We start from the raw sequence: 12,325 nt of genomic DNA on the forward strand, positions 1-12,325 counted from the left end.
TTCCTGCTCCTAGGATTGTAGGGTTCCTCATGGATAGGGCTTGTTGGACTTATCGTAGCTTGCCATTTTCCTTGGTACTATGAGAACTCTTTTAGCACGGTGTTTTAGTTTTGTGGCACTGGAGGTCGCGCCATGTATGAGAATTTGGGGCGGCAATTGAAATTCGATCCTGGGATGGGCATTTGTCATGGTGAAGTGTTTGGATCGGTGGTGTTATGTTGCTAGTACTAGCTACAGTATAGTAGTTATCCCTGAATTTCAAGAGAAAATGATCTTGCTTCATCATTGAATTTCTACTAGTATATAGTAAATTAGTACAGTTTCGGTGTCCATAAGACTATGATACTTCCCCATGCCATTTGTCATCAACATTTCAGCAATTGATCACTGAAGTAGTTTGAATCTATATTCCTGTTCTTAGTGGACATTCGAAATTGCTATACTTGCCCTTAAGTTATCTGCTTGCTTGTTCAACCAAATAAAAGGTATGGATTTCTGAGTGTTTTTCCTTCTTCCAGCAAGCTTATAGCTCATGATTCCCAGAAAAAGCAAGAGAAGGAAGAGGAGGAGGAGAAGCTGGTGCTGCAAAAATCCAAGGAGTTGGATGCTTTTGATCAGCAGAATCATGGAGCAGTCCCCCAGTACTATGATCGCAGCGGTTCCCAAGACAAGAATGGTTTTCATGGAGCCAACAGTGTGAAGACTACCTCCTTTGAAGAGGAAGCCCTACGCACCATGAAGGCGTTCTGGCTTCCGTCAGCTACACCCGAAGCCACTGTCAAGGTAGATGCTCCTTCTACTGACACAATCTGTCCTGAGGGGCAGGAGAAGCTCAAGCTGAAATCACTCTTCCCTATTTCTTTCACCGAGGAGAACGCTCGTCAGAAGAGCAGTAAGTCAGTGGAGAAAAGCTACATCTGCCCCAGCTGCAAGTCCAATCTCACAAACACAATGTCCCTGGTGGCGATCAGCACCTGTGGCCATGTCTTCTGCAAGAAGTGCTCGGACAAGTTCATAGCAACAGATAAGGTCTGCTTAATGTGCAGCAAACCGTGCAAAGAGAGGAATTTGATTAATTTAGAAAAAGGAGGAACGGGTTTCGCCGCACACGATGACCACCTAGAGGCAAAGAACTTCAAGCATTTAGGGAGTGGTTCTGGGCTAGGATTGGTGAAGCCTGCTCCTAAGGCATAGCCTTCAATTATGTAACTGTTGTTGTATAATGCTGTCAGTTATCGTTGTGGCACGAATATATGTAACCTGGAATTTTTAAATGTTTTGATATCTTTTTGATAAGTATGATCTGGAACAAACGATACTCAGGTTTTTCATCCAAGTGATATCGTGCTTGTGGTTTTGCTCTGATGCAGTATCTAAGGATTTCTTTGGCGCTTGACTGTCTTACTAGTTTTATATGTTGTCACACTGGAGATTCTGCATGAGCAAACCTTGCTGTAAGAGCAGATATTCGTTTTCCTTGTACCATCATGCTTTGTCCACATTCAGAACTTAGGGCCTCTTTGGAACTTCTGGAAGGATAAAAAAAATCTGCAATCCAAAGAGTCCCTAGTGGTAAGCAGTACTATAAGTCTGTAGCATATCCCTTTGCAGTGAGATGGCTTTTCCATTTCTGCAAATTCTGTGGTGAGATGACTTTTGCATCTCTACAGATTATGTCTCCATCTATGTAGTTAAACCACAGGAAATGGAGAATGCGTTAGGTCAGACATATCTCGACAAAATCACCACAGGAAACAAACCAAAACCGACCAAGTTATGAACTACAACCTCCGTCCCAAAATATAAGACGATTTTGCTGTTTTTCTAGTACTATCCATCAGAAGGGAATGAATGGTCCCCTTTTGTGAGCCGATGGCCAGCACAAAACAAAGAAACAAAAGGTTTTGAAAAGGATAATGGAAACGCTGACCTGGCAGCCTTGGCTTCCACCCACGCACGCAACACATGGAGAAGCTTACGGACCACAGTCCAGCTCCAGCGGCAACAGATAGCCAACCAACCTGGGGCAGGCTAGGATCAGAGCTCCACTCAAGGTGAAATGGCAAGCCTGCAGAGCTTGATATCCAAACAGGTAAGTATGTGCTTTAATGAACCCTGTTATCATCCTTCTCTTGATTTCGTTCCTGGACTCAGAACCCGGTGTTGTCTTCAGTTGATTGCGCCGAACTGCACGGCCACTGCCAGGCTGAACGGGGCTCCCCCTTCGGTGGTGAACGCGAGCTCGAGCGAAGCATCCTCGGATGAGAAGAGTAATTCTCGTGTGCTGTTCATCTCTATGTGTTTTTAAAGGTTGGCACAGGAAAAATTGTTGATAGAATCTCCCTTCCTGACCTTACTATAGAGGTCACAAAAAGGAGATTGGCACTGCTTGGTGCTGGGGCATTATCCACTGTCCTGTTAAACAGCAGCTCTGCAGATGCTGAAGGTATGCCCATTGTTAATTGTTCAGTTTCACCTCCATGGCAGGCGATATGCAACTATGCAAGTTATCAGCTTGTTAAATATTAGCATCCCCATGTACAGTAGGATTGTGTGAGCTAATGCTAACTGGAGTTGTTCCTAGATTTCAGAAGTACCAAAGAATTACCGCTCTTACGTCGATGCAAACGACGGATATTCGTACCTCTACCCAGCTGATTGGAGGGTAATTTGTCATGTTTACTAGTACTCCCTCCGTCTCATATATAAGATCTTATTACATCCAATATGTGAGTAGTAAATTAGTGTGCAAGAAGGACAATTCAGATGCCAAATAATTATTTTTTTCTCGAGTCATTGGCTCTTGTGGATTTCATTCACATAACGCTTTTGTTTCCCCGCGTGCTTCATGTCAGGATTTCGACTTCTTGGGCCATGATTCAGCGTTCAAGGACCGTAATGTGCAGCTGCAGTCTGTCCGTGTGGCCTTCATTCCTACTCAGAAAACAGACATTCGTGACCTAGGCCCAATGGATGAGGTAGGTAGCCTTCCGCCTGGATTTTCTGGACTTTGGACCAGATCTCGTCTTCCCTTTCTTCTGACCACTGCTTCATCTTCCCTCAGGCGATCTTCAATTTGGTAACCGAAGTGTACGCTGCTCCGAACCAGATACCAACGATCTATGAAATGCAAGAGGTTTGCCGTTTCATCCACTGCTTGCGTTGCAATTTTTAAGTTGTCGAATCTCATCGACCAGCCATAGAATTCCCGATCTGCTACGCTGCAAAGATCGGAAAGATGAGCGGTTACTTTGTTGTGCTGTAAATTGGCAGCGTACGGTAGATGGCAGGAACTACTGGACGTTTGAGTACGATCTGGAGGCGCCGGGCTACGGCGTGTCGGCGTTTGCGACGGTCGCCATCGGGAACGGTACACGTTTCATGGGGATTCTGGTCATGTGTTTCCCCCTCCTGTGGACACGAAGCTGAGTTGGTGTTGGTTTTTGGCAGGGAGGTACTACACGCTGATCGTGACGGCTAACGAGCGCCGGTGGAGCAGGCTGCGCAACAGGCTCAAAGTCGTCGCCGACTCCTTCAAGATCTACGACTTGAACGCCTGATTGCGCAAGTTCTTGATGTCCGTCGGCACCATCCGACCGTTGCAACGCGGGCGAAACCTGGTGTCGCCTGAGGCCGAGAGGAACCCAACCCAACGAATCTGCATTGCTCAGACATCGCGCTACTCATGCTTGTACGAATCTAGTGGAACCAGTATACATGAATTAGTGGTCAAAATGTATTTCTTTAAAACCATATTGAGGAACCAGAGGGAGTATGATTCCTAGCACAGTTCGTCAGGACTGCCCTGGTTTCCACAGGGGGTAATCGACACACAGACTGTTGAATGAACAAACGACAATCCACACGATCATCGCTAAACAGGCGTAATCAAATCACCAGGAATTCAACCTATTAAGAAGACTTTTCTTTACACACACCTGAATCATCAAATCGGCGCATTACAAGGCGAAATGAATCGAGTGCGCAGAGCCTCCCAAAGAATGTTTGCAACTCATATATTACAAACAATTACAATGCCCTCCCACCAAACTTGCTACCTATTTCCAGGATAAAAGCTCCCTACAGATTCAACACAACTAGTCATCTCAATCTCCAGTCGAAAATTTTGTCAAGACCAGGCCACCCTTCTGCGCATTCGGAACATCGCCAGCAGCCCCAACCGTGGAGCTACGCGTCTGGACAGAGAGCGACAGGGGAACTTGGTCATGCCCTAACATAATTTACACCTAACAAACCCAACATTAATTACATTAGCCTAGCCGATGCTGGCGAAGGCCCTTGCCAAAATGGGGCTGCATCAATCTAACATAGAGACCGTTCAGGTCCATCAGAGAGTCATGTGTGCCCTGCTCAACTATCCTACCACCATTTAGGACAACAATGTTATCCACATGCTTCATCATCGCTGCCCTGTGCGCTATCAGGACCGTTGTCTTGTTCCCCATGACCAATGTGTCAAGAGCTTCCTGTACCACTCTACTTGATTCAGACTCGATCGCAGAGCTGGCCTCGTCCAACAACAATATCGGCGCATTCTTCAAAACCACTCTAGCAATGGCAATACGTTGCTTCTGCCCAGGTGTCAGATCAACCCCTCGCATTCCCACATGAGTGTCATAGCCATGTGGCAAGCTACTAATGAAATGATGAGCATTCGCTATCCTTGCAGCTTCCTTCATCTCAGCCTCCGTTGCGTTGTGCCTTGCATAGATAATGTTCTCCCTTATTGTTGTCGAGAAAATGACGGGTTCTTGTTGAATTAGGCCCATGTGGCTTCGTAACCATCTCAGGTTGAACGATTTCAGATCTCGGCCATCCAGCAGAACTTGGCCAGACATTGGGTCATAAAATCTCTCAATTAACGAAATGATAGTGCTCTTCCCGGATCCTGAAACACCTACCACTGCAACTGTTTGCCCACCGCTCACCTTAAGATTGAAATTGCTCAGCACAAAGATTTCTGGACGAACTGGATAGGAGAAATCAACATTCTTGAATTCAATGCTCCCATAGACATTGGGTGGTTTCAGGCCAGTGTTGTCATCAGGATCAATCTTTGGCTCTCGGTCAATAATTTCAAACACTGAAGTGAGAGACTTCCGCCGCTTAAGTATGTATGGGGCAAGTCCAAAGGGCTCCACCAATGCAAATGATGCAAACGAGAATAGAATGTACTGTTTTAGCCCCGTGGCTATTGTCAGGCGCTGCTTGTCCACTGAGGTGGCAATGTACCACAGAAGGAGGGCGTTGCAGGCAAAAAGAAGAAACTGCGAGAAACCAAAACCGAAGCCTATAGCCAACCCATGCACAAGACTTTGCTTCAGTATCTTACCAAGGTGTAATTTGTAGAGTTCCATTATCTTGTCTCCAGCACAAAAAGCAACAACGGTGTAAATGTTACGGACTGCATCCTCAAGTACTAATGAAGCCTTTCTATGCATCTCCTGGATTCCTTTTGAGAAGCCAGCAAGCCATAATTTCTGTAAAATGGTTTATCATATCAATTTAGAACATGCCTATTTGCACCAGTTCTAACATAAAATACACAGTATCAAGTTACTGAATGCCAAATTGTGAAAGATATGCATGCAGTTCAAGATTAGTGTTGCAAATTTCAGTGTTTAACAGATCAGGCAATTAAATAATTATACGGACACTGTATTATTAGGGAATACCAAATATGTGGCTATAGAAAGAGAGTGCAGATCGTGTTGATTATTGACAGGAGAGGCCATTTGTAACACGATCAAAAATATTTCTGAAGTTTGAAATGTCACTGACCCTTAACAGATAATAAAGATCATATTTGCAAGGTGGTATATACTAGAGCCACATGTTCAAGTGACAATTTCCAAACCATCCAGGGCCCAGTGAGTTTGCTTTCTTAGACTTGACTTGTATGGGTCCCTTTTTATGTTTTAACATCCACAAGGTAATATAAAAATAACCTAGGCAACACTTGAATCAACCCCAGTATTTTGTTTCCGAAAAGGCCCTGTGTGATATATTTAAGGGTTTTCGGTCCGAACTCTCGGTATACACAAAAATGCTCAATGGTCTCACCAACAGACACCACAACTTCTGTTAACATGCCAAAATATGCTACTCCGTTTCAGACTTTTGAGGTGATAATATAACAGACCAAAAAACCTTCAGGCTGTATTACCTGTGCAATGGCAGAGATAACAAGAACAGGTAAAGTTGCAAGTGCAACAAGCGCCACACGCCATCCCAACAACATTCCAATGAGAAGAGCTACAGAAACCGCAGCAGTGTCTTGTATGAATATGGAAAGACGGTTACTGAATGCAGCACGGACAAATGTAGCATCGTTTGCCAGGCGCATGGATAGTGTATCAGCACTATTCTCCTCTTTGTCAAACCATCCAGCCTCATTGCGCAGCATTGCTGTGAAAGAACTAAATTAGTGTGGAATTCTAGAAGATCAAATCTAACTTCACGATTGCAGCAGACTAAAAAAAACAGCTCATATGTATAAAGGCACAGATAGCATACCGGAGAACATCATTCTTCTTATACGTTCAGTCATCTTCTCCCCCATAATTCCAAAATAGAAATGTTGCAACCAGTTGACCAGCACTGTAATAACACCCATTCCTACTATGAATAAACACCACCTGTTCACTTCATGGTGCATGTCACTAACTTCTATTTGATAATATGCCGACACTGTAAGTGCTATTGTGTAAGCAAGCAGTGGATTAAATGAGCCAAATATAGCAGCACCAATTGTGCCTAAGAGAGCATAAGGCCATTCAGCAATGCTAAGTGCTGCCAGTCTCCAAAATGATGGTGGCTTGTGATGTTGCAATTCATCAGGTTCACTCTGTTCAGAACTTGTATCATCACGTTCACTCTGTGGTCTACTAAAAGTTTGTGAATGTGAACGCTCATTTTTTGGATCAGAAGTCAAAAGAGGAGATATAGGCGAGTCAGGTCCTGCATTCTTTGAAGATTGCCGTTGTATGGGATGGATGTCAACCTTCGGAAGGTTGGGCAATTCCATTTCAAAACTGTCATGTCTCTTGATGGACGGTGCTCTTTCAGTTGCAACTAAAGGTATTCCATTATCTGTAGTTTGTTCTGGAGGTGGACTTCGATCCTTTGGTGAATCATGGGAATTTCTGGTGGTGTCTGATCGCCAAAACTGAAGCATGCCATGTGTTCTTTGAAGAGAAGGTGATTTTGCCATCTTAGGAGAGGATGATTCTTGAAAATTTTGGCTGATTGGTGGATCCTCAAATTGGAGTGACTTGCGCTCCCTACTATTCTTGGTTGGCATCCTGAGAAAGATTGACAGAGTAAATAGAGTAGCTCTGGTAAAATAATAGTGCAAATCTAGCACAGCTGGAACAACGTAAGAACAACCAGGTTAATCGCTATTTCTTCAGCACAGTAGCTGGATGCTCACAGCATTAAGGCATATTTTGGAAATTAGCAAATAAACAAGTACTCCCTCTGTAAAGAAATATAAGAGCGTTTAGTATCAAATTATCCAGGACTGGACAGAGTTTTATTTCTTATAATTGTGCCAGCTAGGTCCCAGACACAGAACCCTTGGTTAGTCTAGACTGAAAAACAATGTGATACTAAATCTAAACTAATGCAAACTCAGTCTTACCAGGAATTGTCCAGAAAAAACAGCTTACCTCTTAGGAAGTTTTGTTGCTTCCTCACATCTCAAAAGCTCAGCATAAAGGCCATCCAAGTTTAGCAATTCATCATGTGTCCCCATTTCAACAAGATGTCCCTCCTCCATTACAGCTATGTAATCAGCATGTTTAATGAGGCTAAGGCGCCTAGCTATTATAATGGTCGACCTTCCCAGCATGAGAACATCTAATGCTCCTTGCACAGCCTTTTCAGCTTCAAAATCAAGTCCTCCCGTGACTTCGTCAAGTAAGAGAATTGATGGACTCGAAAGCACAGCACGAGCGATAGAAATTTTGATCTTCTGTTCATCAGTCAACGCCAAACCAGCTCGACCAACCTAGGGAGGTAAATAAAATCAGAATGATAACAAAATGGACTGGAGCATCCATGCCTAATTATTTGGCACTACCATTACCTGTGTTTCATATCCCTTTTCGAGTGAACTGATGAACCCATGAGCATGTGCTGTCTTGGCTGCTTCTTCTATCTGATCAAAGGTAGCAAATCTTCCATAAGCAATGTTTTCGCGGATGCTCAAACTCAGCAGTGCAGGTTCTTGTGTAACCAGACCAATTTGGCTTCTTAACCATTCTACTTTCAAATTCTTGATATTTTCCCCATCCAGCAGGACTTCCCCTGAAAACGTAAAAAGAGCTGTCTTAGCAAATGGGGAAACTTTTTTTTTCAAGAAAACGCTAAGGACCTTCGTGATTTCATTGAAAAGAAAGAGAGAACAAGCCTCCTAGGAGGTGAGAAACTTGGAGATGAAAATCAGATGCTTCTCAATGATGTTACCTAACGTTGGATCGTAGAACCTCTCCATTAGAGGAATTATGCTGCTTTTCCCTGAGCCATTTCTACCAACAAGTGCAACAGTTTTTCTGGCTGGTACACTGAGAAAGAAACCACTTAAAATTGGAATTTCAGGACGTGAGAGATAACTGAAATACACGTTTCTGAATTCGATGTTCCCCTGCACTTGGGGTATAGTGGTCCCTTCCAGATTGGTGCTTGAAGTTGAACGACTTATCATCTCATATAGTCTATAAGCAGCAATTCGCCCTTGCTCAAATGAATAGAAGTTTGTAGCTGCTTGGTTCAGACCACTAAAAAACAGGAAAATATATTAGGTAAAGACACTCTTGATGGAGGGAAACAGGGGAATGTATAGGATTATGTTGCTTACAGGCCACTCAAAATTACTGCAAATAAAGCTACCACAACTTGACCACCATCAGCTTTCCCACGAGAAATTAGGTGTCTTCCAACCCAGAGTTGCAAAGCACAGGAACAGATGGCCAGTCCATAGGTAAATCCAAGGCCAATTCCTTGGACAAGACTTATCAAAATTCCATATCTTAGAGTTGCTTGAAGTGAGGTAGCATAGGAGTACTTTGCAAGAGTTTCATTGGTAAAAGCATATAGCGTCCTGATGTATGAGGTGGCCTGCACATCCACATGTTTTTGTCAAGTAAAATCGGAACCGGTTATATTTGGCATATTATTTGTACATGCTACAAGAATATAGTGCGATGCACAATACAAAGAGTGGAGAAATATCTGATCTGGGAAATAGTGTTCTCAATGTTAAAAGGTGGATATTTGTAAACAAATGCGCAAGAAATGGACAGCATGGCGAAGTTCACAGGGTGAAACCTGTTCAGCAATACTAGCCGCTTCGGCATATGCATCTTGAATGTTTTCAGCCAGTCTATGGAGAAATATGTTAGATATTCCGCCTGCAGCTACAATCAAGGGTCCAGTGGCAAGAGTTAGGAGTGCTATTTGCCAACAATTGAGCAGGCCAACAATGAGACCGCCGACGAATGTGGCCATATTGTGTATGTAGTTGCCTACCTACAAAAGCACTGAGTTGTTAGAACAGACCAAAACGATCAAAGTTCATGCTGCAAACATACTCATACAGCAGTCAAAGCATATTCACTCTGAACTTACTTTCTCACTAATTGCGGACTGAATCAGCAATACGTCACTCAGAACTTGACTAACTATATCACCATTGTTTCCATATGTATCAAAGAAGCTCATGTCTTGATTTAGCAAGACCTGGACATATTTTGATCTGATGACAGCAGTTTGCCGTTCCCCAGTGAGAATCCAGCATGATACCTCTGGAGAATCAAAAATTACATTAGGTACATACACATGCTGAGCGAGAAAATATTTAAACAAAGGCTCTTAACTTACCTATCCATCCTGCAACAAAAACACCAGCAGCTATGTAGATGATATACAGAGCATGCTGCAAATGAAACAGCATAAGATGTGAAGATTGTAAGAAAAAAAGGTATATGGATTGGGCAGTAGAATGCATTGAATAGAAGTGCTAAAACATGTGCATATACTTGCACTCCTTTAGATTAAAATAGATTATTTAGTTAATACTCCCTCCGTTCGGAATTACTTGTCGCAAAAATGGATGTATCTAGATGTATTTTAGTTCTAGATACATCCATTTCCGAGACAAGTAATTCCGAACGGAGGGACTAGTTGATTGTTTTAGGTACAGAAAGAATATATTGCTAATCTAGTATAGTACTCCCTCCGTCCGGAATTACTTGTCGCAGAAATGGATGTATCTAGACATATATTAGTTCTAGATACATCCATTTTTATCCATTTCTGCAACAAGTAATTCAGGACGGAGGGAGTAATTAATTAATTGAATTTTGGAAATTGAGTTCATTTATTGGAAAAGAATCGATCCTTCTCTTCTCAACTCGAGCCATTCGCTGAGGTTGGAAATTTAATAATGAATAAATCTTAAGCAAACTAGTTTAGTCGTCTTTTTCAAACTTTTACTTTCGGCACCTCTCCTCTAGTGTAGCCGAGACCTTGAAGGGGAACACAGACAAGAAGACTTCCTCATCATAACCTCCTTTCTCGGTTGACTGCCTGGACTTCAAGAAACTAGACTCACTGGAAAAACTTATTTCACAATGATAACTATCTTTCAAACAGGACCACTGCTTAATCTTTCAAACAGGACTACTGCTTAAAGCCTAACAAGACCCACCACGACTGGCTCACTTGTTTAAAGGACTAATGAAAACACGTTGAACTAGCTAAAAGGGCATAGGCCAACAGTGAAACTCAACAAAACTGACTCCAATACAGATATTGAGGTGAGACTACAAGCTACCACCTCACCCTGCTCACTTGCTTCTCACATAGGGATCCCCAGTGGCCAGCAGGAAGAAACTTCATGTCATCTTCTTCTATGGTTATGATCAACACTTCTTCACATGCTCCCACTATTTTCATCAGTCACCAATTAAAAGAGCAAAAAAAGCCGCTTTTTGTGGGCATCCTGCCCGATCAAGGAAAGACAAATTTGGTACAAATGTGATAAATCTTCACCATACGCACAACTTGAAGTATACAGAACTAAACTAATGGCATTCCATTTGCACTATGTACAAGCACCAATTCACCAATATGAGACCTAACAGGACCAGCCACAATGTGTTCAGTTTTGTATATCCCGAGCTTGTCAGCAAAGCTAAAACAATACTCCCTCCGTTCCGAATTACTTGTCGCAGGTATGGATGTATCTAGATGTATTTTAGTTCTAGATACATCCATTTCTCCGACGAGTAATTTGGAACGGAGGGAGTACAACTCAATCCAATAGGCAACCTCAGGCCCTGCCATGCTGCAATCCTCTAAGTCTGCTAGACAAACAGCACAATAAATCAACCCTGCCTAAGATATTGCAACACCCAAATTCCAGAATACACCGCAACACATACCTGCATGACCAAAAAAAAAGCCAGGCGCTAGGCGCTGGGCGCTGGGCAATCGCAAAACGCCTAGCGCTTAATGTGCGCTTTGGTCAGAAAAGCGCATAAGTGCACAAAACCCGAACCTGCCCTCCAGACGCAATCAGCCAATCACCCACAAGGCCACAACTAAAAGCCAAGGAGACATATCACATCATCAAGCAAACCGCCGACTTAGAATATGCATAATTTCATGGCAAAATTTGCATCCAAAAGTTCCAAATGCACTGATTCTAGATGATATGTAACCTGAGTCATAAATATAACTGCTACGCACAAAATTTTGCAGTGTGACGAACAATTTTCAGCTGGTAAATCTTCCAAGAGCTGGTTATCAATATTGTGTAAGTGACCTAACAGCACACGGCAAAATTAAGTATGAGCTGGTTTAGGGTTTACATGTACTGAGAATAGCACACAAATAAGTAAGAAATGTAGAGTATACCAGCCCCCATAAGTATAGCAAGCGCAAAAAGTACAAAAAAAACTTCCCAGCCCCAATAATAGCAAAATTAAAGAATAACAAATTTGGCTCCGGCAATAAATATCAGGTAGCAGATCCTGTCATGCGTGCAATTAAGAGACGAGCACACGAAGCATCAGCTTACCTGCTTGAATTGGTTGAGCAGCTCGTCGCTACGGCCGTGGAGAGCAGACTGAATCCGTTCAGAGTCGAGCAAATTCAAGGACCTCCCAAAGTAGTGCAGGTAGACGACGAGTGCGGCGCCGTGGGCGGCGGCAGCGAGCGCGCCAGCGGCCATGAGCGCCCAGTCGAGGCCGTCGGCGAACTCGAACAGCCTCCAGAAGGAGACCGCGGCGGGAGGGGG

At 43.3% G+C, this 12,325-nt stretch overlaps 3 protein-coding genes across 4 annotated transcripts; 2 read left to right on the top strand and 1 right to left on the bottom strand.

Moving 5' to 3' along the window:
* Positions 1-42: 42 nt before the first annotated feature.
* On the top strand, positions 43-1,336 carry LOC125527897 (E3 ubiquitin-protein ligase CSU1-like). Its single transcript, XM_048692406.1, has one exon. The coding sequence runs from the start codon at positions 736-738 to the stop codon at positions 1,192-1,194; it is 459 nt and encodes a 152-aa protein (XP_048548363.1). The 5' UTR covers positions 43-735; the 3' UTR covers positions 1,195-1,336.
* A 491-nt stretch (positions 1,337-1,827) lies between these two features.
* Positions 1,828-3,789, top strand: LOC125527896 (photosynthetic NDH subunit of lumenal location 1, chloroplastic-like). Its single transcript, XM_048692405.1, has 8 exons — positions 1,828-2,092; positions 2,174-2,270; positions 2,363-2,446; positions 2,592-2,665; positions 2,856-2,978; positions 3,065-3,136; positions 3,274-3,370; positions 3,451-3,789. The coding sequence occupies exons 1-8, from the start codon at positions 2,060-2,062 to the stop codon at positions 3,558-3,560; spliced, it is 690 nt and encodes a 229-aa protein (XP_048548362.1). The 5' UTR covers positions 1,828-2,059; the 3' UTR covers positions 3,561-3,789.
* A 96-nt stretch (positions 3,790-3,885) lies between these two features.
* On the bottom strand, positions 3,886-12,319 carry LOC125527895 (ABC transporter B family member 6-like). 2 transcript variants are annotated; one of them, XM_048692404.1, is made up of 12 exons: positions 12,107-12,245; positions 10,867-11,627; positions 9,904-9,958; positions 9,652-9,827; positions 9,352-9,552; positions 8,882-9,141; positions 8,491-8,801; positions 8,111-8,331; positions 7,692-8,032; positions 6,538-7,325; positions 6,188-6,429; positions 3,886-5,501 (listed from the first exon to the last, which is right to left on the bottom strand). In XM_048692404.1, exons 2-12 carry the CDS (start codon positions 10,978-10,980, stop codon positions 4,272-4,274), a joined length of 3,939 nt encoding a protein of 1,312 aa, XP_048548361.1. In that variant the 5' UTR covers positions 10,981-11,627; positions 12,107-12,245; the 3' UTR covers positions 3,886-4,271. The 2 variants fall into 2 exon arrangements, with proteins under 2 accessions (XP_048548361.1, XP_048548360.1); XM_048692403.1 differs by lacking the exon at positions 10,867-11,627 and having other exon boundaries at positions 12,107-12,319.
* Between the last annotated feature and the right edge of the window lie 6 nt (positions 12,320-12,325).

This window comes from Triticum urartu, unplaced genomic scaffold, assembly GCF_003073215.2.
Source record: "Triticum urartu cultivar G1812 unplaced genomic scaffold, Tu2.1 TuUngrouped_contig_4484, whole genome shotgun sequence".
Taxonomy (NCBI): Eukaryota; Viridiplantae; Streptophyta; class Magnoliopsida; order Poales; family Poaceae; genus Triticum; species Triticum urartu.

What these genes read in the sequence shown, in the direction of transcription:
- LOC125527897 (XM_048692406.1), top strand. Translation starts at nt 736, where the DNA reads ATGAAGGCGTTCTGGCTTCCGTCAGCTACACCCGAAGCCACTGTCAAG.
- LOC125527896 (XM_048692405.1), top strand. Translation starts at nt 2,060, where the DNA reads ATGGCAAGCCTGCAGAGCTTGATATCCAAACAG. An exon ending in AGCATCCTCGGATGAGAAGA is followed by an intron (nt 2,271 to 2,362) that starts GTAATTCTCGTG and finishes ACCTTACTATAG; the next exon opens with AGGTCACAAAAAGGAGATTG. An exon ending in ACCTAGGCCCAATGGATGAG is followed by an intron (nt 2,979 to 3,064) that starts GTAGGTAGCCTT and finishes ATCTTCCCTCAG; the next exon opens with GCGATCTTCAATTTGGTAAC.
- LOC125527895 (XM_048692403.1), bottom strand. Translation starts at nt 12,259, where the DNA reads ATGGCCGCTGGCGCGCTCGCTGCCGCCGCCCACGGCGCCGCACTCGTC. An exon ending in TGCTCAACCAATTCAAGCAG is followed by an intron (nt 9,959 to 12,106) that starts GTAAGCTGATGC and finishes TTTCATTTGCAG; the next exon opens with CATGCTCTGTATATCATCTA. An exon ending in AGTCCGCAATTAGTGAGAAA is followed by an intron (nt 9,553 to 9,651) that starts GTAAGTTCAGAG and finishes GTGCTTTTGTAG; the next exon opens with GTAGGCAACTACATACACAA.